The 24,789-nt window shown below is 30.0% G+C and overlaps 6 protein-coding genes across 18 annotated transcripts; 2 read left to right on the forward strand and 4 right to left on the reverse strand.

The window, feature by feature from the left end:
- Positions 1 to 198: 198 nt before the first annotated feature.
- LOC124946844 (lutropin-choriogonadotropic hormone receptor) lies at positions 199 to 9,634 on the reverse strand. 7 transcript variants are annotated; one of them, XM_047488184.1, is made up of 14 exons: positions 9,417 to 9,634; positions 8,740 to 9,173; positions 6,119 to 6,190; positions 5,914 to 5,985; positions 5,778 to 5,846; positions 5,531 to 5,674; positions 5,250 to 5,390; positions 4,962 to 5,027; positions 4,715 to 4,858; positions 4,522 to 4,593; positions 4,149 to 4,441; positions 3,452 to 3,631; positions 3,196 to 3,390; positions 199 to 3,078 (listed from the first exon to the last, which is right to left on the reverse strand). In XM_047488184.1, the coding sequence occupies exons 2-14, from the start codon at positions 8,970 to 8,972 to the stop codon at positions 1,682 to 1,684; spliced, it is 3,078 nt and encodes a 1,025-aa protein (XP_047344140.1). In that variant the 5' UTR covers positions 8,973 to 9,173; positions 9,417 to 9,634; the 3' UTR covers positions 199 to 1,681. The 7 variants fall into 7 exon arrangements, with proteins under 7 accessions (XP_047344140.1, XP_047344132.1, XP_047344134.1 ...); XM_047488176.1 differs by having other exon boundaries at positions 8,740 to 9,284; XM_047488178.1 differs by having other exon boundaries at positions 8,740 to 9,284; positions 9,413 to 9,634.
- Positions 9,635 to 11,250: 1,616 nt separating this feature from the next.
- Positions 11,251 to 16,261, reverse strand: LOC124946828. 2 transcript variants are annotated; one of them, XM_047488154.1, is made up of 5 exons: positions 15,965 to 16,261; positions 15,715 to 15,825; positions 12,616 to 15,638; positions 12,455 to 12,528; positions 11,251 to 12,353 (listed from the first exon to the last, which is right to left on the reverse strand). In XM_047488154.1, the coding sequence occupies exons 2-5, from the start codon at positions 15,809 to 15,811 to the stop codon at positions 12,236 to 12,238; spliced, it is 3,312 nt and encodes a 1,103-aa protein (XP_047344110.1). In that variant the 5' UTR covers positions 15,812 to 15,825; positions 15,965 to 16,261; the 3' UTR covers positions 11,251 to 12,235. The 2 variants fall into 2 exon arrangements, with proteins under 2 accessions (XP_047344110.1, XP_047344117.1); XM_047488161.1 differs by having other exon boundaries at positions 15,715 to 15,858.
- A 112-nt stretch (positions 16,262 to 16,373) lies between these two features.
- LOC124946882 (60S ribosomal protein L27) lies at positions 16,374 to 17,536 on the forward strand. Its single transcript, XM_047488234.1, has 4 exons — positions 16,374 to 16,517; positions 16,915 to 17,146; positions 17,220 to 17,359; positions 17,457 to 17,536. The coding sequence occupies exons 2-4, from the start codon at positions 16,928 to 16,930 to the stop codon at positions 17,503 to 17,505; spliced, it is 408 nt and encodes a 135-aa protein (XP_047344190.1). The 5' UTR covers positions 16,374 to 16,517; positions 16,915 to 16,927; the 3' UTR covers positions 17,506 to 17,536.
- A 116-nt stretch (positions 17,537 to 17,652) lies between these two features.
- Positions 17,653 to 19,972, reverse strand: LOC124946876 (dynactin subunit 2). Its single transcript, XM_047488222.1, has 9 exons — positions 19,696 to 19,972; positions 19,468 to 19,539; positions 19,268 to 19,401; positions 19,064 to 19,175; positions 18,828 to 18,985; positions 18,520 to 18,766; positions 18,258 to 18,434; positions 18,084 to 18,186; positions 17,653 to 17,960 (listed from the first exon to the last, which is right to left on the reverse strand). Exons 1-9 carry the CDS (start codon positions 19,729 to 19,731, stop codon positions 17,782 to 17,784), a joined length of 1,218 nt encoding a protein of 405 aa, XP_047344178.1. The 5' UTR covers positions 19,732 to 19,972; the 3' UTR covers positions 17,653 to 17,781.
- A 177-nt stretch (positions 19,973 to 20,149) lies between these two features.
- Positions 20,150 to 21,298, reverse strand: LOC124948586 (39S ribosomal protein L13, mitochondrial). Its single transcript, XM_047492406.1, has 4 exons — positions 21,021 to 21,298; positions 20,808 to 20,931; positions 20,572 to 20,726; positions 20,150 to 20,470 (listed from the first exon to the last, which is right to left on the reverse strand). Exons 1-4 carry the CDS (start codon positions 21,042 to 21,044, stop codon positions 20,237 to 20,239), a joined length of 537 nt encoding a protein of 178 aa, XP_047348362.1. The 5' UTR covers positions 21,045 to 21,298; the 3' UTR covers positions 20,150 to 20,236.
- A 298-nt stretch (positions 21,299 to 21,596) lies between these two features.
- LOC124948530 (dihydrolipoyllysine-residue acetyltransferase component of pyruvate dehydrogenase complex, mitochondrial) lies at positions 21,597 to 24,749 on the forward strand. 6 transcript variants are annotated; one of them, XR_007100767.1, is made up of 8 exons: positions 21,597 to 21,754; positions 21,815 to 21,967; positions 22,388 to 22,542; positions 22,663 to 23,048; positions 23,150 to 23,517; positions 23,635 to 23,934; positions 24,021 to 24,560; positions 24,670 to 24,749. XR_007100767.1 is itself a non-coding variant. In XM_047492273.1 (8 exons), the coding sequence occupies exons 2-7, from the start codon at positions 21,846 to 21,848 to the stop codon at positions 24,148 to 24,150; spliced, it is 1,461 nt and encodes a 486-aa protein (XP_047348229.1). In that variant the 5' UTR covers positions 21,597 to 21,754; positions 21,815 to 21,845; the 3' UTR covers positions 24,151 to 24,186; positions 24,307 to 24,749. The 6 variants fall into 6 exon arrangements, 4 of the variants coding, with proteins under 4 accessions (XP_047348229.1, XP_047348239.1, XP_047348211.1 ...); XR_007100773.1 differs by having other exon boundaries at positions 24,021 to 24,202; positions 24,307 to 24,749; XM_047492273.1 differs by having other exon boundaries at positions 24,021 to 24,186; positions 24,307 to 24,749.
- Positions 24,750 to 24,789: the final 40 nt, after the last annotated feature.

Below are 24,789 nucleotides of genomic sequence, written 5' to 3' on the forward strand. Positions count from 1 at the left end.
TAGTACGAAATTCTTATCACCCATTTTGTTCTCTATACTATTAATAAAACATATTTATTAGTGAATTCATCATTATTCCTAAAAAGAATGGCAGCCTCCAAATGTAATGTGAACACGTATTTGCTCTCGTTAAATAAGATTATTAATTATGTCATGTGCAGGATACAATTTATCATAGTTACTATCTTGAATTAGTGGAATAATGAAAAAAAAAAAAAAAAGAAGAAAAGTTTGTTTTTATTGGTGCATAAAGTGTCTAGTAACTATCTGACTAGAATATAATTTAATTTCGAATTTACTATTTTGATCTCAGAATCTTGTTATATAATGAATATTAATCTCTTAAACATTTCACTCTCTATTAGAATAAAATCGTTTATTTTATTTTTTGTTAATAGAAATAGTTTATCCACTTTCATCAGTGCAATAAATTATTGGCTGATGTTACATGACATATTTCCTTTTATCATAACTTTATTTAGCGTACAACTAACATCTCGTTAGTCTTTAAATCATATATAATATTCATTCATCATAAGCTTTAATACTGAACGAAATTAATCGACGAGAGCGCGTAGGATGGATGAATGATATTACATATACAACATTTATTTATATATTCCCGTGTTTTTCCTAACATCCCGTACATGACTTCATCGTTGTAATTAATTGAAAAATACATTTACAACAATATGAACGTATGTATATGTGTGTGATACAGTAACTTCATTCGCATTATTTTTTTTTTTCAATGAATTGTTATAAATACATTATAAATATATTATTATACATAAGACATTTTTTATAATGTATCGTATCGAAAAGAAGCAACAGAACATACATTTTCATTAAGTGTGATATTGTCTTTATCGTGATATTTTGTTAAAAAAAAAAAAAAAAACAGCACAGCCTGGGATGTTAAATTATATAAATAAAACTTTAATCATTATTGCTCTAATGTCTTTGAGAAATTATTTAAAAAAAGAAATGAAAAGAACGAATAGAATAAATACTTTGTTATATATGATTAAGAAATGCATTATTTGGAAGTTGATAAAACTTTGTTTTGTCATGCCCAGACTGCGCTAATAATTATTAGCGCTCGTACATGTTGGAATGCTTCTCTTGATATTATGTAGTAAATAAACTGCTATCAGTCTTGTAATATGAAAATACTAACAACATGAATAATTGCCATTAATATAAATTCGTTTTTTGTTTTTTAACATTTTAAATCATTTATATAACAAATATTTTATATAACAAATGCTCGCGAGGAGCATTGGAACTACATTGGTTTTACAGTCTGCTCCGTTAGCATATTAAACGGTATTTGACTGAATTATCTATCTTTAGAATTATTTGACAAGTGCTATATTATTTAAGTAATAGTATACCAACGCTTGCTTATACTAATATTTGGTGATAGGATAAAGGCAATAAGTTCAATAAAATCACATCTCTCCTCCTCGTATCTATACGTAATCTATAGCATGCATATCAGCTCTTTATCCTATCCCTAATTATTTTCAAATAATCTTAGCGATAACGTCGATTCCCGTAAAAATCGAAAACGCATCGTACGCTATTTCATGAATTCGGATAAAAAACATGGCAGGTATCTCGTTATTTATTCTTAATACTGAAACGTGTCTCGCATCGTTCCTTCTTTAATTTATTTCTATTTAGGTACGGCACTTTCTTCATCTTGCTGTTCGCTCATCTCAGCAGCCGAAGGGATAGTAGCCAACAAACGTACAGCTAATCTACATGGTGACGCAGGTGGTTCGGGTTCTTGAATCGCAAGTTGTCGCGTCAATCGCGGCTTAGGCCTAATAGGCCTTGGAGTATTACGTGCACTGATTTCTAAAGAGGCTGTTGACCTTGACATACGCCATGTACTGGTGCTGGCGGTAGCTGCTGAACCCGATGAGTCATTACGGGATGAACTAAGGTTGGAATCTTGCGATGGTTTCCTAGTGACCAACCAAGACGATGTTCTTCGTTTGGGATCCAATAATCTCAACGGTATACCACAATGATGAGTTTGTCTCCAGGAATCCGAACGAGATGAAGAGAAGTTCTCGCTAGAGGAAACCGACGAAGCACGTTTATGCTGTTTCTGTTGAATTTCGGCGATTTGGTAAGCGTAGTGATCGTTACGTGTATAACGTTGTCTTTGATCGGCCGCGCAAGGCCAAAGAAATCTAGCTCCCCACCATCGATAACTGGGGCACTGGCTCGTTTCCAAGAGTTTCGAAGTGCAGACGCATGGTGCTTGATGCTCCTTAGAAGATCTGTCTACCAGACTATTCGTATTGGCTGGTGTTTGACGGTTACTGAAATTCGAACTATGCCGGCATCTACCAATTCCTCTTGTCACGCGAGATTCTTCAATAGCTTTACATATTAAGATGCAGTCCTTTTTGAATTGCTTCGTAAGAATAGCATAGAGAAAAGGATTGCAACAGGAGTTCAATGGTAACACGAAAACAGCGAATACCTTTGCTTGCTCTAAGGACACTAATTGTAACCCAAAAGCTGCGGTAAGCGAGAAGAATGCTATCGGTGACCAACATAAAAAGTCTGTAAATACAAGAAGTGCCATTCGTTTTGCGATACGAGAATCGTTCGAATTCCAAGCTTGCGAGCCACGTATTGCACAGTACATTTTGAGATAACAGCCCATTAAAATTAAAAATGCTACTCCATTGATGAGCATTAGGAAGACTACGTAAATTAAGGCTGCAATGCCACTAGTCTCAAATGGTAAACATATCGCAAATTTCCTGTAATCGGAAATACCGAAAAGCGGTAGAGTAGCCATTGATGTGGCAAATCCCCAGCCTATAGTCATGATATACACGGCATGCTTTAACGAAAGTCTTTTATTGAGATGCATCGCATGGGTTATTGCATAATTTCTTTCTAAGGTGATCACAGCTAGGGTATAGACGCTTAATTCGGAACTCAGGACGCCAAGAAATCCTGCTAATTGACATCCTGCCGACATTTGCCAAGGTATGGCATACATTTTGAATTCTCCTAGAGTAGATGCATCAAGCACAGCCAATAAACCTATAACATATTTTTTTTTTCTATAAACCAGATACATTTCCCCACTCTTTGACTTATTTCTATTTATTATTATTGTTATTAAAATTGAGAAAATATTTTCTTTTTCTTGACGCTCACCTAAATAAACACCCATAAAAAAATCAGCTGCAGCCAAGTTGCATACTAAAAATCGAGGTACATCCATCTTGCTTCTCGAAAATATTAACACGAACACTACAGTTCCGTTTCCAAGCATAGCAAGTAGAAAAACTATCCAGACTCCGCAGCGTAACGTCCACCAATCGAACAGATCTTGACACGGCAAAAATGGACCTGAAAGATTGTTATAAATTAAAAGTCATATTTCACGATAGGAATGTGATAAAATACCAACCAGGCTGTGGTAAGCATTGAACATGAGAAGGCACTGTTTGTCCCGGTGCTGCATTCTGCCCAATTTGTTCCTCAATGTAGTCCTCGCTGTAGGGAGGTACGTTCCCGGAATATGTAAAATCTGGACCAAAGTTATCCCAAAGTTCGTTTAGTTGCGACCCAAACTTATCGCTCAAATTATCTAAAAAGTATAATTGCTATAGTACTGATTTGACTGCTTGTCAATCTAACGCATGCAAGACTTCTTGAATGAGGTATTTCTTGTACTGTACACAAAGTGTAACAAGAGCTGTGAAATGTATGTATCAAATATGTTAATTGTATTAATTATGAATTTCACATCAGCTTGGTGTTAGTTTGACAATCCTGACGAGTTATGTATTAAGCAACTTACCTTTTTCATGTTTTATTTTATATCATGCAAGATGCAACCTTAGTAGTAATTCAGTTGGCTGTGAATTATAAAGTCTGCTCTTATTTCCATTAAATATATGACAATACAGGCGCGCGAATGATTCCATGTAAGCATATATAAATAATGTGCACGTGTATATATACAAATATATATATATAAATATAAACAATATAAATAAAACGAAATTCTTAAAAATATCTTTCTCTCAACATAGCTAGTAGCATATTCTTATTTCATTCACATGTTACACGAATACAAAATAAAAATAATATTAATAACTTACTTAGATGAGGCCAAACATCGCCGAAACTGGAATTCCACAAGGTCATATCAAATTCATTATCCGTAGGGAATAAAACAGATTCTTGCAATGATGATTTTGTTACGGTGTCTTCTATCTCGATTGATAGAAATGAACAGCAATGATAAGCGTAGGAAAGGACCATGGTTTGTACGCGTGGAAATTTGTCGGGTGACGGAAATTGTCTTAACGCTGGATTATTAAAAGTTTTCAGATGTAACAATCCTGCGAGTCCGTTAACTGGTAAAGTTGGGAACACGTTGTTTCCAAGATTTCTACAAAAATCGAGAAAAATTTATATAGTAGTGTAATATATAGAAACCTATTCGAAATTTTATACTTTATTTATACTTACAGATCTTCCAAATGTTTCGTCTCTGTAAATGCACCAGGATCAATGTAATCTATATAATTACTTTCTAAATCCCTAAAAGAGAACTATACATGAAACGTGTCAACGGTATTTACCAACATTTACATTCCTATTTATATGTATTTTAATTATAAATTTATAATATATTGAAACCATTAAAGAAAACATAACTTACAAAACTTGAAGTTTCGATAATCCAGAAAATGCATCTCTCGAAATTGTTTTCAAATTATTATTTGCTAATAAAAGATCATGTAACATGTTCAAAGTTTTAAAGGGTGCATCGGATATCGACGAGATCGCATTGTTTGCCAAATCTCTAAAACAAGATTAAAGTATATATTGTATGAAATAAAATTGACGATAAATAATAAATATATAATACGTAAAATTTTAAACGCAAATATAACTCACATACTTACAAGACGCGAAGATTATGGCAATTTCTTAAATTTGGGATTTTTGTCAAATAATTCGATTTCACATCACTGAAATGAAAATATATTACATGTGCGTGTGGCTAGTCTCCTCTTATGTCATTGTGCAATAAGATGAACAGAGAGACCTACATTTCGCAAGCAGTCTAGTAAGAGTAATCAATTTCAATTTCGATACAAACACGATTCAAAAAGAGATCGAAAATACTTTTGTTAAGAAATTGTTCACGCATTGTTAATTAAGTTCATGATGGATATCGTAGAAAAACTTACAAACTTTTCAATTTTGGACATTGAACGCAAAGATCGGGTGGGATTGCTTTAAGCCGTGCACGATCTAATTTCAACACCTCTAAAGAACTCGTTCCATTAAGATTAGGAAAAATTCTCATTTCTTTTACATCAGACAGTATCCTGTAACATATTTTTCGTCGTATTCAATGTAACATTTGTTTTTAAATTATTCAAAATCTTCCTTTCTTATATACGATTAAATAAAATTCACAGAAAAAGTTGGATGATATTCATTTCGCGCAAAAAATACATATACTTACAACTTACGAAGTTTATGAAGATTTTGAAAAGTATTATCGTTTATCTGTTTGATCGGATTTCCACGTAAATCGAGTGATATCAAATTGTCAATACTTTGAAATATATGTCCGTCGAGTTGTTGTACTTTGTTGTTGGAAATGGATCTGTGAGAAATAAGAATAAAAACTATTTTTGATTATGTAAGTAGTACGACGCGATATTCAAAGCATAAATTTTATAAAAAAAAAAAAAAGAAAAAAAACTTACAAATCTTCGAGTGCATCAAGTTTTATAAGAGCAATTGGAATTTCTGTTAAATAATTGTCATCGAGTTCCCTGAAAAAAATTAATATTAATAACAAAAAAGATCTAAGTATAATACCGACAAAATTTAGGTACTCACAGTATTCGAAGACTCGTCAAATTTTCAAATGCATCTTCGTGAATTGTATATAGATGATTACGTCGTAACGACCTTGAAAAATTTTACAGATAATCATTAATTCGTTATTACAACATTTTGTATAATTAAAAATCAAATACGTCATATTAATAAGAAAACATTTTATTGATTAAAAGTGTATATATACATATATATATCTACTCACAAAAATTCAAGATTAGGAAGTTGATGAAAAACGTGCTCCGAAACACGCGTTATATTGTTGTTCGTCAAGTCACTGAAATAAATTAAAATTAAAAATAAATATATAAATATTACAAAATTTTATTTATATTAATCTAATATTTATTAATAATTGTGTATATATGTATATAATATGTTTCCTGTTAATATTAATTTATTTCAAATAGACACGCGAAATAATGTTTCCTCTGTCTACTTAGAAAAATATTACTATCTCCAAATATATATATTGTATAATCTAATCGAGCATACAAAAGATATCCATACTTCTAACGTCTAAAAGTTATACGGATATAAGAACGATATAAATAATTCTAACCCAAGCAACCTTTCTGTTAGAGCCCGTAATATTGCTGGAATCTAAATCTGCAGAGTGCTCGCGGAATTGTCGCCCGCACTCGAGAGATAACTTTGGAAAAAAGAAGAAGAGAAATGAAAAGAACATAATAAAGTAACCTCAAGAATATATAACTTTATATGTATATATATAAACGATTCTTTATATATTTTTTTAAATAAATAAAATTCAAGCTGTATATTAATTCGAATTTTTGCCTACGTATTATATGAATTAAATGGAGTCCTAAAATTTATACTCTCTCTCTCTCTCTCTCTCTCTCTCTCTCTCTCTCTCTCCCTCTCTCTATCTATCTATGTATCTATCTATCTATCTTTCTTTCTTTCTCGTCAAAATTATAAAAATAATATTTTTGAAAATGTAAAAAATTCGAATTGTATATTATTTTAGATTTTTGTCTACGCAAATCATATAGGTCCTTAATTTGTCTTCTCTCTCTCTCTCTCTCTCTCTCTCTCTCTCTATCTATCTATCTATCTATCTCTCTTTCTCTTTCTCTCTTTCTCTCTCTATATCTCTCTCCTTCTCTCTCTCTTCCTCTCCTCAAATTTAAAAAGAATTATTTCGAAAAGAAAGAAAGAAATCCTTAAGATTGTAGCATCATTGAAATTAATTAATTTGAGCAGAATGAAAGAAACATGAGCAGGTATAGGTAGGTTACGTTGAAGTGTCACATTCGTCAAGTACGGCCGTGACCTCGCGCTGAAATATTTCTCACCGATCGACCGACATCGGTCTCGCATGAATCATTTTCTTCGACTCGTTTTCTCTAAGCGAAAACATATCTAAGAAAAAGTTCGAACTGAATGTGTGCATCTCTTCTCTCGTAGATAATCATATATTTTAAGTTTTACAGAGAGAAACAGAGAGAGAGAGAGAGAGAGAGAGAGAGAGAGAGAGAGAGAGAGAGATATTTAAGAAAATATATATACATACATAGAAAGTTTATTCGACGACAGTTTCATAATGATCGATAACTTAATATTTATTGACGTTAGATCCTAGAGGAAACAACGCATTCGCTTAGTCTGACATAAAAATAGAATTATATGTTGAAATTAAGATTTTCGATTATATGAAAATATAAATGTAGCCACATAGTAATTTTATAGTAAAGAGTGCATTTCGAATAAACCGATCTTATCGTTCTCTCTTCATCGTTCATTGTCAGAATCACATACACGTCTACTCGAACGAACGTTCTCTCATTCCAAGCATACTTTCGTTCAGTACCATAATTCGTACAACGCGAGCAACATAAAGAGTAACAGTTTCGACACTCCTAAAATACTGACTGGTAGAAATTTCAGTTTCGACAGTCATAACTTCTAGATTTCTTTCAGAGAAACTTTTAATAGCTTGAGTAAAGAAAAAGAAAAAAAAAATTATTCGCCAAAACTTTACGTATATAATATGACAACGTTGTTCTCAAATTATTTCACAATGCACAATGTAAATCTCATGTATTATAAAGTAATAATAATGAATGAATATGTATATTTTCTTTTAGAAAAAATTCAATACAATTTAAAAATTATCATGTAAAAATATTAATTTTAGTATTATAAAAATATTAATTTTACTACCTTAAATTTACTTCGCCATTTAATTTCTAAGCGCGCAATATTTGAAATCAAACATCGTTAATATTTTTTAAACGATTCGTCTCTCTTGATAGAAAATCACCAAATATTTTTGTTATGATCTTTGATTCGATAAATAGTTTGATATGACATCAAAAAGAAAAAAAGAAAAAACTAAACAAAACAAGAAAATTAACCCTGTTCAAATTACAAGTAGATATAGACGACGGCACGCCTAGAATCGTTCGACATTTCGGTTGAAAAATGAAATTACGAGAGATTGCATTCCTCTTGGCGTCGTGTATTCGCGTCTTCGAGAAAAAAGCCAGAAAAAAAGACAGAGAAAAAGAGAGAGAGAAAGAAAGAGAAAGAGAAAGAAAAAGAGAGAAAATACGAGCATACTTCAAGAAGGCGCGCTTCGAAGGGCGACAACTACCACTACTAATACTACTACTACACTACTCTACTACTACTATTACTACTACTATTACTATTACTACTACTATTATTACACTACTCTACTACTATTACTAACGCGACGATAATAAAAATGACAAAACAGAACGTGACAGTTGACACGCGACTTTTGTCCTATAATTGGATACAATTAAAAGATGCATCTTTTTTATTTATGATACTTGCAGTTTAGTAATATTGGCCGGCGATCGAAGAACGATGCTTTCGAAAGACCGGCTCTTTAAAGCTGATAAAAAATCTGGTCCGCGACATATGAATCCTCGTCCATCGGCTGTGATGTTACAAGTCTCCATCGCAGTGAGACTTCGAAGGATGATTTCGTCCTGAGCGTAAGATGTACGACAGGACAACATCATCGCCAAGACGATCATCATGCCATAAAAAGAATGCAGGCGCATGCCGATCAAACTGGCAACGTTTTATCGTGGCAACCCTCTCTTATCTTTTTTCCTTTTCCTTCTTCCTCCCCTTTCTTCCGTTCCTTTTCTCTTTCCTCGTTTCTTCTTTCCCTATTTATCCTCGATATTGGCCGCAGAAACTCGCACGTACGCCGCCACCGCCACCGCCACCGCCGCCGTCGCCGCCGCCGCCGCCGCCGCCTGCGGGCCAAGGGAAACGAATTCCGAGCACGCACGAATATTCCGCCTCGCGTTTCTCCGCTCGAAATATAACCAAGCAACCTTCCAAAAGAAATGTCTGTGGTCGCACGACTACGACAGCGAATTGACCAAATTTAACTTAACGAATTATCGTCGAATAATTATTGTCGTTCCTTCTTGATAAGAAGAAAAAGAAAAAGGAAGGGAAACCACGAATTATTTTCTAAGAGATGACATACATACATATATAACGACCAACAACCACCAGCATCATTCACACCACGTACATATGTACATCCACCCACGACGTTGAACGTTTACTGACTGGACCTTAGTGTGGCGAACGACAAGCGCGAAATATCCTGGTGGAGGGGATGCTCATACACTGATTTTTCCTCTCTCGTTCATTCGATATATATTGTGCACCACGCTTAGCCTTTCTTCGACCCCCCCCACTCTCTTCCCTCTTTCCTTTTCTCTCTCTCTCTCTCTCCCTTTCATCGCACGCGCCAACTCCAACTAGGACCAATCGACTTTCTCCCTCACCCTACTCGCTGTGTAGTAAACCTTGCCACAAGATTGAGAAGCGCGCGAGAACTCCCCTCGTATATACATTCACGTACATTCATAATTAATATTATTCCTTCATTCTCACCAAAGAAAGAAATACTCAAAAGGGATGAAAGTTTCTTACCTCACCCGTTATCTTTTATTTGAAAGGACAATATATATGCATCAATGTTTGTTTATTCGTATGCAAGTGAAAAAATAAATGCGCATATTTGTCGAATGAATGAAAACAAAAATATTACTTACTTTTGTCGTTAATTATTGTCTTTTTTTTTTCCCCCTTCATTTATCTCAAGCTTATCTACTTTATTAAAAATAAAAAAAAAAAAAAAAACAACGCGTACAAACTACGAAACAACGATGTGCCTACTTATAGGTTAACGTAAAAAAGGTGAAAAATTTTTTTTCTCTCACATTTTTCTTGTCTTTTTTTTTTTTTTTTTACTTTTTTTTTATCCCTGTAAAAAAGAAAAAAGACGTGTTCTTTCAGAAAGCTCGAGCTTCGGAATACGACGAAACCATTTCACGTTCCTTCGCGTTTATCTCTGACGTCATAGATCGTTCGTCTTCACCCTATATATCCCGCGGAATCTCGGACACGTAACCTCGGATTCCGTTTCCGATTCCTATCTTCATATACATAAGCACAGATCCTTCCTCTCTACAGCGTGTTTCGTAAGTTTATTAGCTCTTTATTTTGGTGTCTACGGATGACAAAATTCTTTTATTATTAGAATTAATAAGAATTTGAATTTGTTTTTAAAACGTTCGATACAGTTTTATATCGCATTTCTTTGATCACGTGACAACGTAATCGATCATCTCTCATCCGTAACGATTTAAATCAATCGATAATCAAAAATTAAATTAAATGTTCAATAAAAAAACATTCCGGCAATTTTCTAATAAAAAATCATAATATATTTATATTACTTTCGTACTCGAATATGTCAGTTGATCAAAATCAAATGGGGAAAAAATATTATATTTTAGAAACTTTCAATTTTATCGGCTTTCTTTCTTTCTTGTTCTAACATTACACGCCACATGTAAATATCTCAAATAAGATTCAACTGGCGGATTTCCAACGATAAAAAAAAAATAATTTAAATCTTTACAACAATCTTTCACTATAATAATATAGAAATAATTCTATTGCATTGATAAAAAAAATAAAATAGAATGATACCAACATAACCAAGGACGTGAGAAGATAAAACGATCTATACTCCTCACGTAAGAGTATCGTTAGTATAAGTATAATCTTACTTTATAATGATTCTTCAATTATCTTCATTGCAAATTATCTCTAATTTATCTCCTATTCAACATCCTTTTTATTGTTCTAATAATGACCATACGCATATACCACACATAAGAACATATAATTACAGGTTTTTTTTTTTTTAAACTTTATCATTAATTATCCAACAGTGTTTTATAAAAAAACTGAAATAATTATAATTAAAGGATATTATTTGTGTAAAGAAAATAATGTTATTATAAGTACGAAGGAAGATATTTTTTATTAAAATGTATAAATATGCGTGATTTCATTTTCCCTTTTATAAGAAATCGGATCAATAGAGAATAAGAAATATTTATGTGCGAGTATTCTCTTGTCAGCGATTATACAAATTTTTACAATAGTAATAAATGCATGCACGTTTGTAAAAAAGATGAAACATTAGAAATATGATACTAAATGAAACGAAATTATTATAAATCAAAATAAAACAAAGAATAATCTATTAAATCTCAAATTTTATTTCCTTAGACTTCTTACTCTCAATAACGAAAAAGACAGACTTATTTGAATGCAAATTCAGTTGCATGATTCATCTCATTTAAATATATTATGTCTAGCAACAAACTTTCACCAACTACTTAATCATTGCAATTAGAAAAAAAAATGAAAAAGAAAAAGGAATGACGAAACATAGTAAATGTCATATCGATATACAATACAAGATTAAATTAAAATAAGATATATGGAAATTTGTTATTATAGATAATATTTACATACCCCCAATCAATTTATCCTTTAAGTAAAAAAAAAAAAAAAACTTGTAAAAAATGAAAATAACAAAATTAAATGCTAGAATGTTCAAATTTCGTAATTTTTTTCTACGTGTCCATCATATAAAAATTCTACAATTTACAAATTGATAATTTAACTATGGAAGTCCTATGTAAATGTATACAATGGTAAATCAAAACGATTATTTTTTGTACATGGAAAAAAAGGGGTACAGAGATATATCATTTCAAAATGTTTAAATATTAAGTTATATATAATATATATATGCTTTCTAAAAAATCTCTGTACTTCTGCAACGTAAGTACTAGTATTAATACTAGTAATACTGAAAATATTTAATATCCATCCTATGTTATTGCTCAATGTATGATTATGCTCAAAATATAAACATTCTTATTTTTTTTACACTTTTTTTGTAATTCTATATATCTGGAACAAATGAGAATATTAACTAGTCCTCTGTAGTAAGTTGATACCGCGAACCCAAACCTTCATTTGTAAAAATATCGAACTCTTCTCGACTTGTTAAAGCGGAACGAACATCGTCCAACGACAAAGTTTGTGGACATCTGTAAATAAAATTAATATGTGATGATTATATATGTCATTGATTTTATAGTAGTTAATTATTATATTAAGTTAAATAGTAATAATTGTAAAATATTATTACTCTTTGCCATTGCTCTTTTCCCAAGCTTTAGCTAAAGATGTTCTGACAATATCTTCCATAAAACATTCCATGGCCTGAAGAGATAAAGAGAATATATTTTATATCATATATTTAAAATTTAAATAAAAATTTTTCATATTTAACATATTAATTAATCTTACCCTTATCATGACACGACTTGCAGTGCAATGAAACACATTAGGAACAATTTCCTCCGGTTTTAATGTAATGCCAATGCTTCTAGTTGTCTCGCAAATAAAATTATGCAGTGGTAATAATTTTTCTTCTAGATCAAGGGATATAGTTCTAGATGTTGTTATTTCATTATTACAATCAAATTTAAAACAATTTTGTTGCGTTGTTTTATTATTTTCAGGATTCTGACAAGTTAGTATGTCGATGTCTTCTTCTTGAGAATCATCGTTATCCGTTGTTAAATTCTTTGATATATCATAAGACGTTTGAAGCCACTTTTGAAATGCTATTGGTTCTGTACACGTTGATGTTGTTGTTGAAATCTCTGTACATGGTAATCTTTTTGCTCCATTCATTGTTGTTGTTGCATCTATGCCAAAACAAGAACGTGTTGGTGTATATCCATACAATCTTGCCCAAAGTATTATCTCTTTCACTGACCACAATTTATCTTCCGCAGTAAGTTTTTTACGTAAAAATGATCGTATTGTTTTTGCTCGCCACCATTCATAAGCTGCACGTTTACCCATATTATGATTAAAATATTCTTCCTCTGTGGCACAAGCATAAGGATGTAAACGTTTATAATCTGGATCAGATGCATATGGAGTGACAATAGGTATCCTACGTATAATAAATCGTAATAAACCTTCTATATCTGTAATTTTTACAATCTCTATCGATTTAAGAACTTTGTCATATAAATCTTCTTTACTATGAAGCTTCAATTTATCTTTACCCAAAATGATTCTTGATTTTCCTATTTTACCATTATGATTAATTGATTTTGAAATTGTTTGATCTTTTTGTAATGTTGATATTTCTAAATGTGAAGAATTTGTATTATACGAATTTTTCGTATTGTTAGAAGCATTATCTGCTATTTTTAATGCCGGTACATCAGAATTCAAATTTAACAAGAGGCTATTTGATGGTTTAATCTCCAATATTGCATATGTATTATCATTTTTATTATTTGTAGTTGGTTTCCCCGTTTGTTTTGTTTGTTTTTTCAAGAGACTAGTTCCCCTAGGAATAAGTATACTTGTCTTTGAATTAACATAACTCAAACAATTGTTTGTATCAATTTTGCAATGATTTTTTGCATATTTGACAATGTTCATTTTAGAAGAACATGTATTATTTGCTTCCATTGAAGTACGTTTATTATTTTGTAAAATTAACATATGCTTGCCTGCAGCTGGTTCAAACGAAGGAGGTATTGAAATTTGTAATGGACGCAAATTTGATTTAAAATTTATTGGAGATGAAGTACTTTTATTTGATTCATTTATATTATTTCCAAAATGTTCTTTTTGGATAACTTCTTCAGAACATACCTCTTCCTTCCTCATTAAATCTGTCTTGGAATCAATGCTTTCTAAAGAAGACAAGAGTTTACTGTTATTTTTAAACCATAATGACGATGATCCAACTTTTGCATATTTATCATTTTCATCACTTATATCTTTTTCAATATTATGTTTCTTATTTACACTAGTATTGATTTCAGGAGATTTCTCTGTATTTGCACTAGATGTGCATTGCCAATTATTAAAACATTCTTTTATTGAATTTGTATTATTTCCAGATAGTTCTACCATTGAATTTATGGATTTCTTAATTGGATTAATATCAGGTAAATGTTCTATAGTTATATTATTCTCTACAAATAAATTAGTTTCATTAGATATATAATTATTTATATAATCATGATCATGACAAACAGAAAATTGTATCTGTTCCAATTGTGTCATATTACTGTTACAACTAGATGTAAGTGTATTATTATTTGTCATAAATGACATCGACTGTCCAGTAATCTCATCATTAGGCTCAGATTTAACAACGGATACATCTAATTGCATTTTCATATCATTTAACTTATTGTCTATATTAGGAACTTCTATATCATTTGTTTCAGATTTTACAGTAATTGTAGCAGAATCAATTGAAGTACTTGACTTTTGTGGTGTTCCAATGATCATAGAATCAGATTTTTTCACATCATTGACAGTACAAGAATTTATTTCTTCTATAGAACTGTCAGAAATTTCATTATTAGCTTGTATAAGAACACTTGGATCCATTGTATAAATCCATACATCAACTATAGTTTCAGAACCTAATGTTTGAAGGCCAGTATATGTACGATCTAATTTGAGATGATGAATAATATCCATTGGTTTATTAATTGGATTTTTAAAATGTAACTGTACTCTTAGCGGAAATTCACCCCAACCTCGTCTTGAGAGATGAAATGGAGCAGATGATACTTCAACAACATCATTTGGTCTGTAACTTGGATGCAAAAAAAATCTAACTTTACTTACAAAATCTCCAATATTAGAAACCTCTTTACTACCTCGTACATATATTGTCCATTTATGACTGGCAGGATCTTCTCTCCAGTCTGGTGGAATCCACTTGGAAATATTGCCAATCACTATGCGTTTTCTTACTTTATGCCTAACACCTCTAGAAGGACATGCAGGTTCTGGTACTCCACTTTTTGGTGGTATATAACGTGGAATTTTTTTTGGTGGTTGAATATCATCTTCACTTTGATCTTCAAACTGCATACTTGTATTACATTCCTTTGAGGATTCTGTTATATTCTCAGTCTTTAAAACATTATGCTCAGTTGTTTTTGTTTTCGTAGGTGAAAGATATGAATATCCATTTAAAAATCGCGGATCCGTGGATGTAGATGGTATAGCAAAATCATTATGTGGCCGTTTAGGACTTTTTCCAATCAATTGTTTAATTGCTGGATGAATACGAACTTGTTGCGTTTCTCGAATTTGAGAGGCTTGACATTGTTTACGATTATAGAAATCAGTAATGATAACGTATCGCAATAAATGTAGAGTCTTCAATGCCTTATGTAATCTTTCTTGAATTTGTAAAACTTCATTTCTTTTTGCATCTATTTCTTGTGAAAATTCCTTTTCAATAATTGCAGTTATTTTTCTTGCTGTTGAACGAGCTAATCAATAACAAATTTTAATATAAATTCAGTCTATTCATCAATAATATCAGAATTTTTAAAAATTTGATCTTACCATTTTCCTCACAAACTTCTTCTTGATTTTTATTAGTAGGTATTGGAATTGTGTAGTCAGGATCTTGATCATCAAGTAGATTCTTCACGTTACTCATTTAGCGTATTTAGTCTAAAAAATTTTTAAATTCACTCAAAAATCGAACTATCAGAAAAAGATGTATATATTAAAAATCTAATTTATATTTATAAATAACCACTTTTTAATTTATTATTTTTAATTATACATTTAATATTATTTATTATTTTACCTGAGCACTGTCACAAATTTTGGAATGGAAGTGTATAGTAGTGATGCACTTATGACACAACTTATAATCAAATGATAAAATATTATTTATATGTGTTTTTAAAATCATTAATATCATAATTTAAGTGTATACTTTAGTTATCTTCACACCTTACTTTATTTTAAATATAATTATTGAAAAGTTGTAAATAATGTAGCTGTACGAAAAATCAGATTCAGGTTATATTATAATCACTGCAAAATGCATAAACTCTATACATCAGACACATGGACGTTAGTCGAGTAAAACTCTCTACAGAATATATCGACTTTACAAATGTAATATTACTTCGTGTATATAATTCTATGATCTATTTACAATTTTAATCCTTCATTCCTATTGGGCAATCGTCCCGCGACATTGAAAAGCGATGACCAATGAGAACATAGTTAGAAACGAGAAAGTACGTATCGCACATTTAGAAGTCCCAGTTAAGCATCTATATCTCTCTTTCCTCCTGGTTTCGACGAAGGCAGTTTCTATTTTCCATTTTTTCAACCTGGAAAAGACGGAGGTTCGTTAATAATTATTGTCCGGTAGAATCTGAGAACATCGTTTATTTATAAATCATTATACTAATATTGATAACGTAATTTTTATTATGAAACATTTTTCTTCAATTTGAGAAATTAATTGATTATTATTTTTGTCTCTATGAATTATTGAAACGTTCAATTATAAAAGCATTGTATCTTCATATGTCACTTTTATTTTTGTTTTATATTGTTATATGCAAAAACAGAAGATTGTTATTCTTATGAGTATGACAGCGTTAAATATTAAATTTTTGAAGAAATGTGTCATGTGATTAGGGAAAAACATTAATAAAAAATAACCTCTAAATATATAAAGCAATTTGTGATTTATCTTGTAACTGTTGAATAATATTGAAAGAAATATTTTTATTACAGGACACCATTCAAAATGGTGAAGATTATGAAAAGTGGTAAAGTTGTACTGGTCCTTAGTGGCCGGTATGCTGGAAGAAAAGCTATTGTAATGCGTACTTTTGATGATGGTACTACAGACAAGCAGTATGGACATGCTATGGTTGCTGGTATCGATAGATACCCACGCAAAGTCCATAAAAGAATGGGAAAAGGAAAATTACACAAACGTTCTAAGATTAAGCCTTTTGTAAAAGTAAGTTGAATGGGACATTCAATATTTTTTTTATGACTATATTTTCTTATTTATATTACTATTATTGTTTTAGGTTTTAAATTATAATCATTTAATGCCTACAAGATATACAGTACCAGAACTACAGTTAGATAAAGTAGCTCCTAAAGATCTTAAGGATCCGATGAAACGAAAGAAGGCAAGATTCCAAATCCGTGTTAAATTTGAAGAAAGGTATGTAAACTTCTATTTGTTAATTTTACTATAAGATCAAGAAATGTTCAATAAAAATATTAATTGCAATGTAATAATTCTTGTATTTTTTTCACAGGTACAAATCTGGCAAAAATAAATGGTTTTTCCAAAAATTAAGATTCTAATCTTTTCAAATAAATACTTATATTCAAAATATATGGTGTGTCCAATTTTTTCTTATTATAACATTCAAACTTTTATACTCCTTATCAAAATATTGATTGAAATATTTGAAACAAAATCATTTTTAATATTTAAAATTGCTTGAACAGTTAATTTAAGGAATATAATTTATTTTACATTAATACATAGTACAATTTTTACTATCTTATAGTTTTAATAAATAAATATAAAAACGTTAATAATTTCAATAAAATGATTAATTAATTAGCTGCTATTGATTACTTATCAAGCTTTGCAACGCGTTCAGAAAGCGACGTTATATTATTTTTTATAACTTCTAAATTTGATGCAAAACTTTCTTGTACACCTGCGAGTAAACATTTATTGCTGTCCATAAATTGAGTATTTTGTTTCTGTAGATCTTCAAACTGTTTCATCGCCTTACTGTAGTTCGCAGCTATTAAAAAAGAAATTATAACAATTATAATACAAGACAATATACATATCATCTTTCATTTAATGATAATAGAATATTTTTATATATTTATACTAAATTGTATAGTATAATATTTGGACCGACCTTGTTCATGTATAGTACTCAAAGATGTCATTCGATTTATAGTTAGAGGTAAAATATCTGACATACTTTCTGTCTTTTTCACTATTTTATACATTTCTTCGATCTGTTATGAAAAAATAATTAATTACTTAACTCCATCTATTTTCTATAGTTCACTAATAACTTATATGAAACCTTTTGTTTTAATTCTGAATCAGGAGTCAAAGTAGATTTCTTCTGAGCAATAGTATCAATCCTGTAAATCAAAGCGGATAATCTACTTTCAATGGCATCTAACTGACTAGTATCTAAAAGTGCAGCTTTTGCACTTAGTTGCTGTACTGCATCCATTATACCTTGACATTTCAAATTCTATAAAGTGTAAGATGGTACAGAATTATTTTTACAATTAATAAAAAATGGAAAGATATAAATTACTTCGAAATGTTATCATTACCCGTGAAAAAACAGAAAAATTTTCATTAGATGTACCAATGACACTTTCAAGACAACATAATCTTTGTTCTAATTGCACGATTCTTGCAATTTCTTGCATTTTAGCTTTTTCTGGAAGATACATCATTTTGTACTCCAAAACACCAGATGGCGATGTTTCTTTTGTCTCTGTGATCTCTGGTTTTATTTCTGTTTCTGATTTGGGAATGCCAGTGTTTCTAAATACTTCTATTTGTGATATCAGTTGCCTAAAACAATCAATTATATAAGAACTACATACCAATCACTTATTAAGAACACAAAATATACTTCAATCTAGCTCCTTGAGGATCTGAAAGTAGTTCCATAAGACCAGAACCAAGAGATTCTTCTAATTTTAGATCATTTATTTCTTTTCCTAATTGCTCTACTTGAGATATTATATCTATTGCAGATTTGACTTCCTCATTTTCTTCTTTTGCATTTTCCTAAGAAAGCAAATAAATATACTCGCATTAAAAAACTAATAAAAAAAATATAAAAAAAAAACATTTGTAATATACTACCTTCAATGCATTTATTTCTTCATACAATTCTTTTACTTCGCATTGCAAGCGTTGATATTTTTGAATAGGAGTTTCTTTTTCATCTTCACCTGGAAGTTCATAATCTCTAAACCTATATTTAATAAAAATAAAAAATTACTTAATTATATAATATATTCATATAATAGTTTAAACATAAAAGTATTTAATAAGTTGAATACCAACTTGTAACCTGTTCTTGATTTACGCGAAATAGAATCTGAAAAATCAACTTTGGTGTCTCCTACTGTCTTGGTTCTAAATTTACTAAAAGCTTCTCTAGCATTTATATGTAACTTTTCTATGGAATCTGATTCATCCTGGAAACATAAAAAATTAAGTTTCATAATATAAGAATATATTATACAGCATCATAATTATTTTACCTCTGAGTAAATTTCAAATTGTTCTGACTCTGGTAAATCAGTTGTTTCATAAACGTCAACTTGATCATATGCCTGTAATATTTCATTAATTATTAACAATCTATGTATCTTAGTAAAATTACACAAGAAAATAAAAGTACACTGATATAAAATATTCAATACAACTATATATTTGTGATCTTTATAGAAATACTATCTATAAAAGTATAAAATGTAGAAAATACATACAATTCCAGGTAAATCAGAGTATTTAGAATCCGCCATTATGACAAGTTATGTAAAGCTTGTACAACAGAAATGATTCTGTACTTGTAAAAATGATAGTTATTATTAAAATGCACTTATAATGGTAAAATGACAGTAATCTGACAATTGTAAGAAATTGGATCGACAAAGATAGTATACACGTAGACTGTTGTACAGATCACTTATCCGTTGTTATAAGATTGGATATCCTATGTACTGCCCTCTATTTTCGTTTGCACTGAGGCTCCATCTAGTTCACAAATATTTATTTGAAATATCGAACTAATTTTATTTCATGCAAAATCTAAAATATAATGGAACAATTTAATTATATATATATACATAATTAAATATATATATATATAATTAAATATATATATATATATATATATATATATATATATATATATACGTATATATAAAACAAACATGTATATAGTGTTTTTACATTTTTACTGTTTATGTTTAAATATTCACACAATAATGTTGTATTATAATAATAATTTTATTTACAATTTCTAAATCACTTAAGAATATAACCTTCAGGATAAGCTAACAATTTTGGAAATTGTTCTATTTCTTCTTTGGGAATATGATCTAATCTAACTGGAACTGGTCTTAATTGCTTAATCTGATTACAAACATTCTTAAGCATTTCTTCTGGAACATTTTCATCCGGGAAAACATGTAATCTTTGCATCGTGTGTCTTCTTTGTAAATTTCCTTTCAATGCACGATACACTGCTTTAGTTACTATCTACATAAGGATAATATAAATTAAAAATAAATTATCTTGTTAATAAAGTCTATAAATATAAGATAGATTATGTTAAGATATAATATGTATTCATTAATTACCAAAGTTGGATTTTTATTATGAAGTTCCCAAGCAAGAGTCCAAGAAGCACCACCGATATATGTGTTATGATGGAAATACACACGTTTTCGCCACTCGTCTCCTCGTAAAGCTATATCTTTACTATTTATTACGATCACATGATCACCACAATAATCTATATGAAATATCGTCATTTTATAAACTAGATATTTTTGAAATATCAATATACACTTAAATATTATAATATTAAACTTACTCATTGGATGATATATTGGCTTATGTATACCCATAAGATAAAGCTTTATTTTTTCTGCACTTAAATAGGGATCTTGCCATTTTGCATCATATATATGCCAAATAGTTGAAAAAGTGTTCCATTGCTAAAAAATTTAATAACTTTATTAAATAATATAAAATGATTAATGTTATATTATTAATTTAAAAATAATAAATATTTTAAAAAGCAAACCTGTGCTCTTCGTAAAATTGACATAATAATTAAGATAACTTTTGATATTAGTGTATATAATAATTTCAAAATTCAATTCGAAATGTACATAGTTCTTTATAAATCTTATTTTTAAATTATTTGCAATATAACCTATAATGATACGACTTCAGATAAGGTATGATATAGTATCGAAATGGATGCAAATGTGATTATCGATAATCGCAAAGTATCGATATATAGTCATATTATTCTTAAATCCAATTAATTTATTCTAATTTTTATTTTTTTTTTATTTTGACTTAATTATATTTCTTTTCTGTATATTTTCTATATCCATTATATTATTAATGCTTTTTACTTAATGAAAAACTACACTGACATATTAGTAAAGTTTATGTGGATGTAAAGTAGTATAATAAAAAAAGTTTTTTTTTACCAAACTTCAATTAAAACTTATAAATGTAAGCTCATATGAACTTGCGAATTTGTTTTTCTTTAACATCTCTCATAAATATATTTTTTAAATTTCATAAATGAATGTTTTTTAAGTTTGGTAAAGACGGCGCTGTAAAGCTTTATAAGGTAAAGTGTCAGAGTCATCGACACTACCCGTATTGAATGAGAATAAATTTCATGGTTGAAATCACGTGACCTTGCGAACGACCTCTAATTTGGCACAAACGTATCCGTCATTTGGTCCTCCTTTATTATATTCTGAAATATATTTCGAAGTGCTCGTGGACAATTTTTGGGTAACTATACAATCTGAAAAAAGTCTTTTTCGATAAACTTTAACTATTTCAATTCGGTAGTGCGAATAGATATTGTTAAAGCGATCAAGATATGATACGTACCACGGCGAGGCTACGTAATGATTTGGCACGCACGATACTTCGAAGTGGTGTGGGCACTAACATCGTTAGAACCGTGATCATTAGATGTCTTCACAGAAAATATTTACAAAGGTATACATATTGCTAATTCTTCTATTAATTATTATTTCATGAAAATTTTGCTCTCATCGTTCATTCGATTTTCATTTAATCATTAATGTTATATTTTATTAGTATTTCATTTCTACTATTCAATGTATTCAAATCTATATATAAAGATCAACATGATTTTAATTTATGATACTGAATATACTATATATAAATTTTCATTATAAGTTAACATCTTTTCATTTCTTTTCTTAATGTATGTATATATTTATTTTCATTAAAATTGTATAGTCTTATATGAACTATTATTTATTTTGAATTTTATTTATTACTAGTTAACAGATATACTGATATGTTAATTGAAACATTTGATATCACATTATATCATCACATGATTCTTAACATTTTTTAGAGTATATCACTGCTTTCTTGCTTGGTATTCAGGATTCAGGTCCACGATAGTTTACGTTTTACGGTGATACCATGGCAGCAGCAATTACGGTTTTATGCAGACTTTCCTGACCATGTTAAAGTACAATTACCTGCACTTTCTCCTACTATGGAAACGGGCACTATTGTAAGTTGGCAAAAAAAAGAAGGTATGTATATAGAAGAAACTACTTAATAAATTAAATTTATAATATATGATTTTCTAATTCATTTCTATTTCATAATTTCTATTTCATTATAATAATATCATCTTATTTTATTATTAACAGGAGATAAATTAAATGAAGGTGATTTATTAGCAGAAATTGAAACAGATAAAGCAACAATGGGATTTGAAACACCAGAAGAAGGTTATTTAGCTAAAATACTTGTACCTGCTGGATCAAAAAATGTACCGATAGGCAAACTTGTTTGCATCATTGTTCCAAATGAAGAATCAGTTCCTGCTTTTAAAGACTTTAAAGATGATACAGTAGCAGCACCTATTGCACCATCAGCACCTGCTGCGCCTGCTCCACCAACACCTGCTGCACCAACGCCTGCTGCACCAACACCTGCAGTTGCACTTTCACCTACGAAAGTCACACCAGGAGAAAGGGTATATGCCAGTCCATTAGCTAAAAGAATTGCTGCAGAAAAAGGACTTAGTTTAGAGGTAATCTTACATTGTTAAATAATTTTTTACATCAAAATATAATGAATATTTTTTCTTAGATGTTAAGAAGGAATGGAAAAAAAAGTGATTTTTTCTTATAGGGCCTAAAAGGTACAGGTTTATACAGTTCCATAACATCTAAAGATCTCGAAGGTGCTCCAGTTGCTGCAAAACCAACTGTACCAGCGAAAGGAGTTGATGTCGCAGATGGCATTGATGTCCCTGTTTCAAATATACGGGCAGTTATAGCAAAACGTCTACTTGAAAGCAAAAGAAGTATTCCTCATTATTACCTATCAATAGATATAAAAATGGATGCAGCATTAGCAATGCGAGAGCAATTTAATAAGATGTTAGAGAAAGAGAAAATAAAAGTAAGCGTAAATGATATTATTATAAAAGGAATGGCAATGGCTTGTAAAAAAGTACCCGAAGGTAATAGTGCTTGGATGGGAGATGTTATAAGACAGTAAGATTTCTGATTTTATTTTGTCTCCTTCTTGTCTCCCTTTTTTCACACTAAGATCAATATTTTAATGTTTTTCTTTTTTTCTTTTTTTTTTTTTTTTTTAATTTTGTTTTATAGGTATAATAATGTAGATGTAAGCGTAGCAGTAAGCACAGAATCTGGTTTAATTACACCTATAGTATTTAGTGCCGATACAAAAGGTATTGTCGAAATTAGCAAAGATGTGAAGGCATTAGCAGCCAAAGCAAGGGAGGGAAAGCTGCAGCCACAAGAATTTCAAGGAGGCACAATAACTGTTTCGAATTTGGGAATGTTTGGCATTAAAAACTTTTCTGCTATTATAAACCCACCTCAATCTATTATTCTTGCAGTAGGTTCAACAGAAGTAAGATTAATACCTGCAAAGAATGAAAAAGGGTATGTTCTCATCTTTATGTAAATATTTTCAATTAGTTTAAACTCTAAATGTAAAAATTAATTCAAATTTTATTTCGTGATTATAGATTCATAACTGCCCAATATATATCTGTAACAGCTAGTTGTGACCATCGCACAGTAGATGGTGCGGTAGGTGCACAGTGGCTTTCAGCCTTTAAAAACTTCATGGAAAATCCAACATCCATGCTTTTGTAGTAAGTCTCAACAAGTGTCTTCATTCAGAAGTGAAAGGTGATACATGTCCAATGTATTTATATATATTATATATTGAGTTTTTAATTATGCATTTTCGATAGACTGATCATTTTTTACGATCTAAAAGCGATTTTTAGAAATGGAATCTTTTTACAGAAATACATTATTACGTGAAGCAACATTATATCGTGAAAAGCTAATCACTAATTTAGTGATACATGCTTTTTTTGATTAATGTCATCAATGTTGCTATGATAAATGCACGTAAAAGATTAAGGACTATCATCTGAAAGTGTCTTTAAAAAGAAAAAATCAATCTGAAATATTTTATGTTCAATGTAGAAGACATACTGCCAATTTAGTTCTAACAATTGATTGAATGATCTAAAAATGAATGAAATGAATTCTTGGTAAATATCTATTAAACATCTGAATTAGTGTGCCAATAATATCTTGGTATCGATCTTCGGTGGCCACTTGTACATATATGTATTTATGTAAATTGCTTTGTTTATATAGCTCGAAAAATGACCATCAAATTAATTACCAAGAAATTGATGAAATACAAATTAAAAAATAAACTTTATTTAATAAATGTATATACCCTATTTAATAAATTATACCTTCTAGTAAATAAAA

This window comes from Vespa velutina, chromosome 1, assembly GCF_912470025.1.
Source record: "Vespa velutina chromosome 1, iVesVel2.1, whole genome shotgun sequence".
In the NCBI taxonomy this organism is placed as follows: Eukaryota; Metazoa; Arthropoda; class Insecta; order Hymenoptera; family Vespidae; genus Vespa; species Vespa velutina.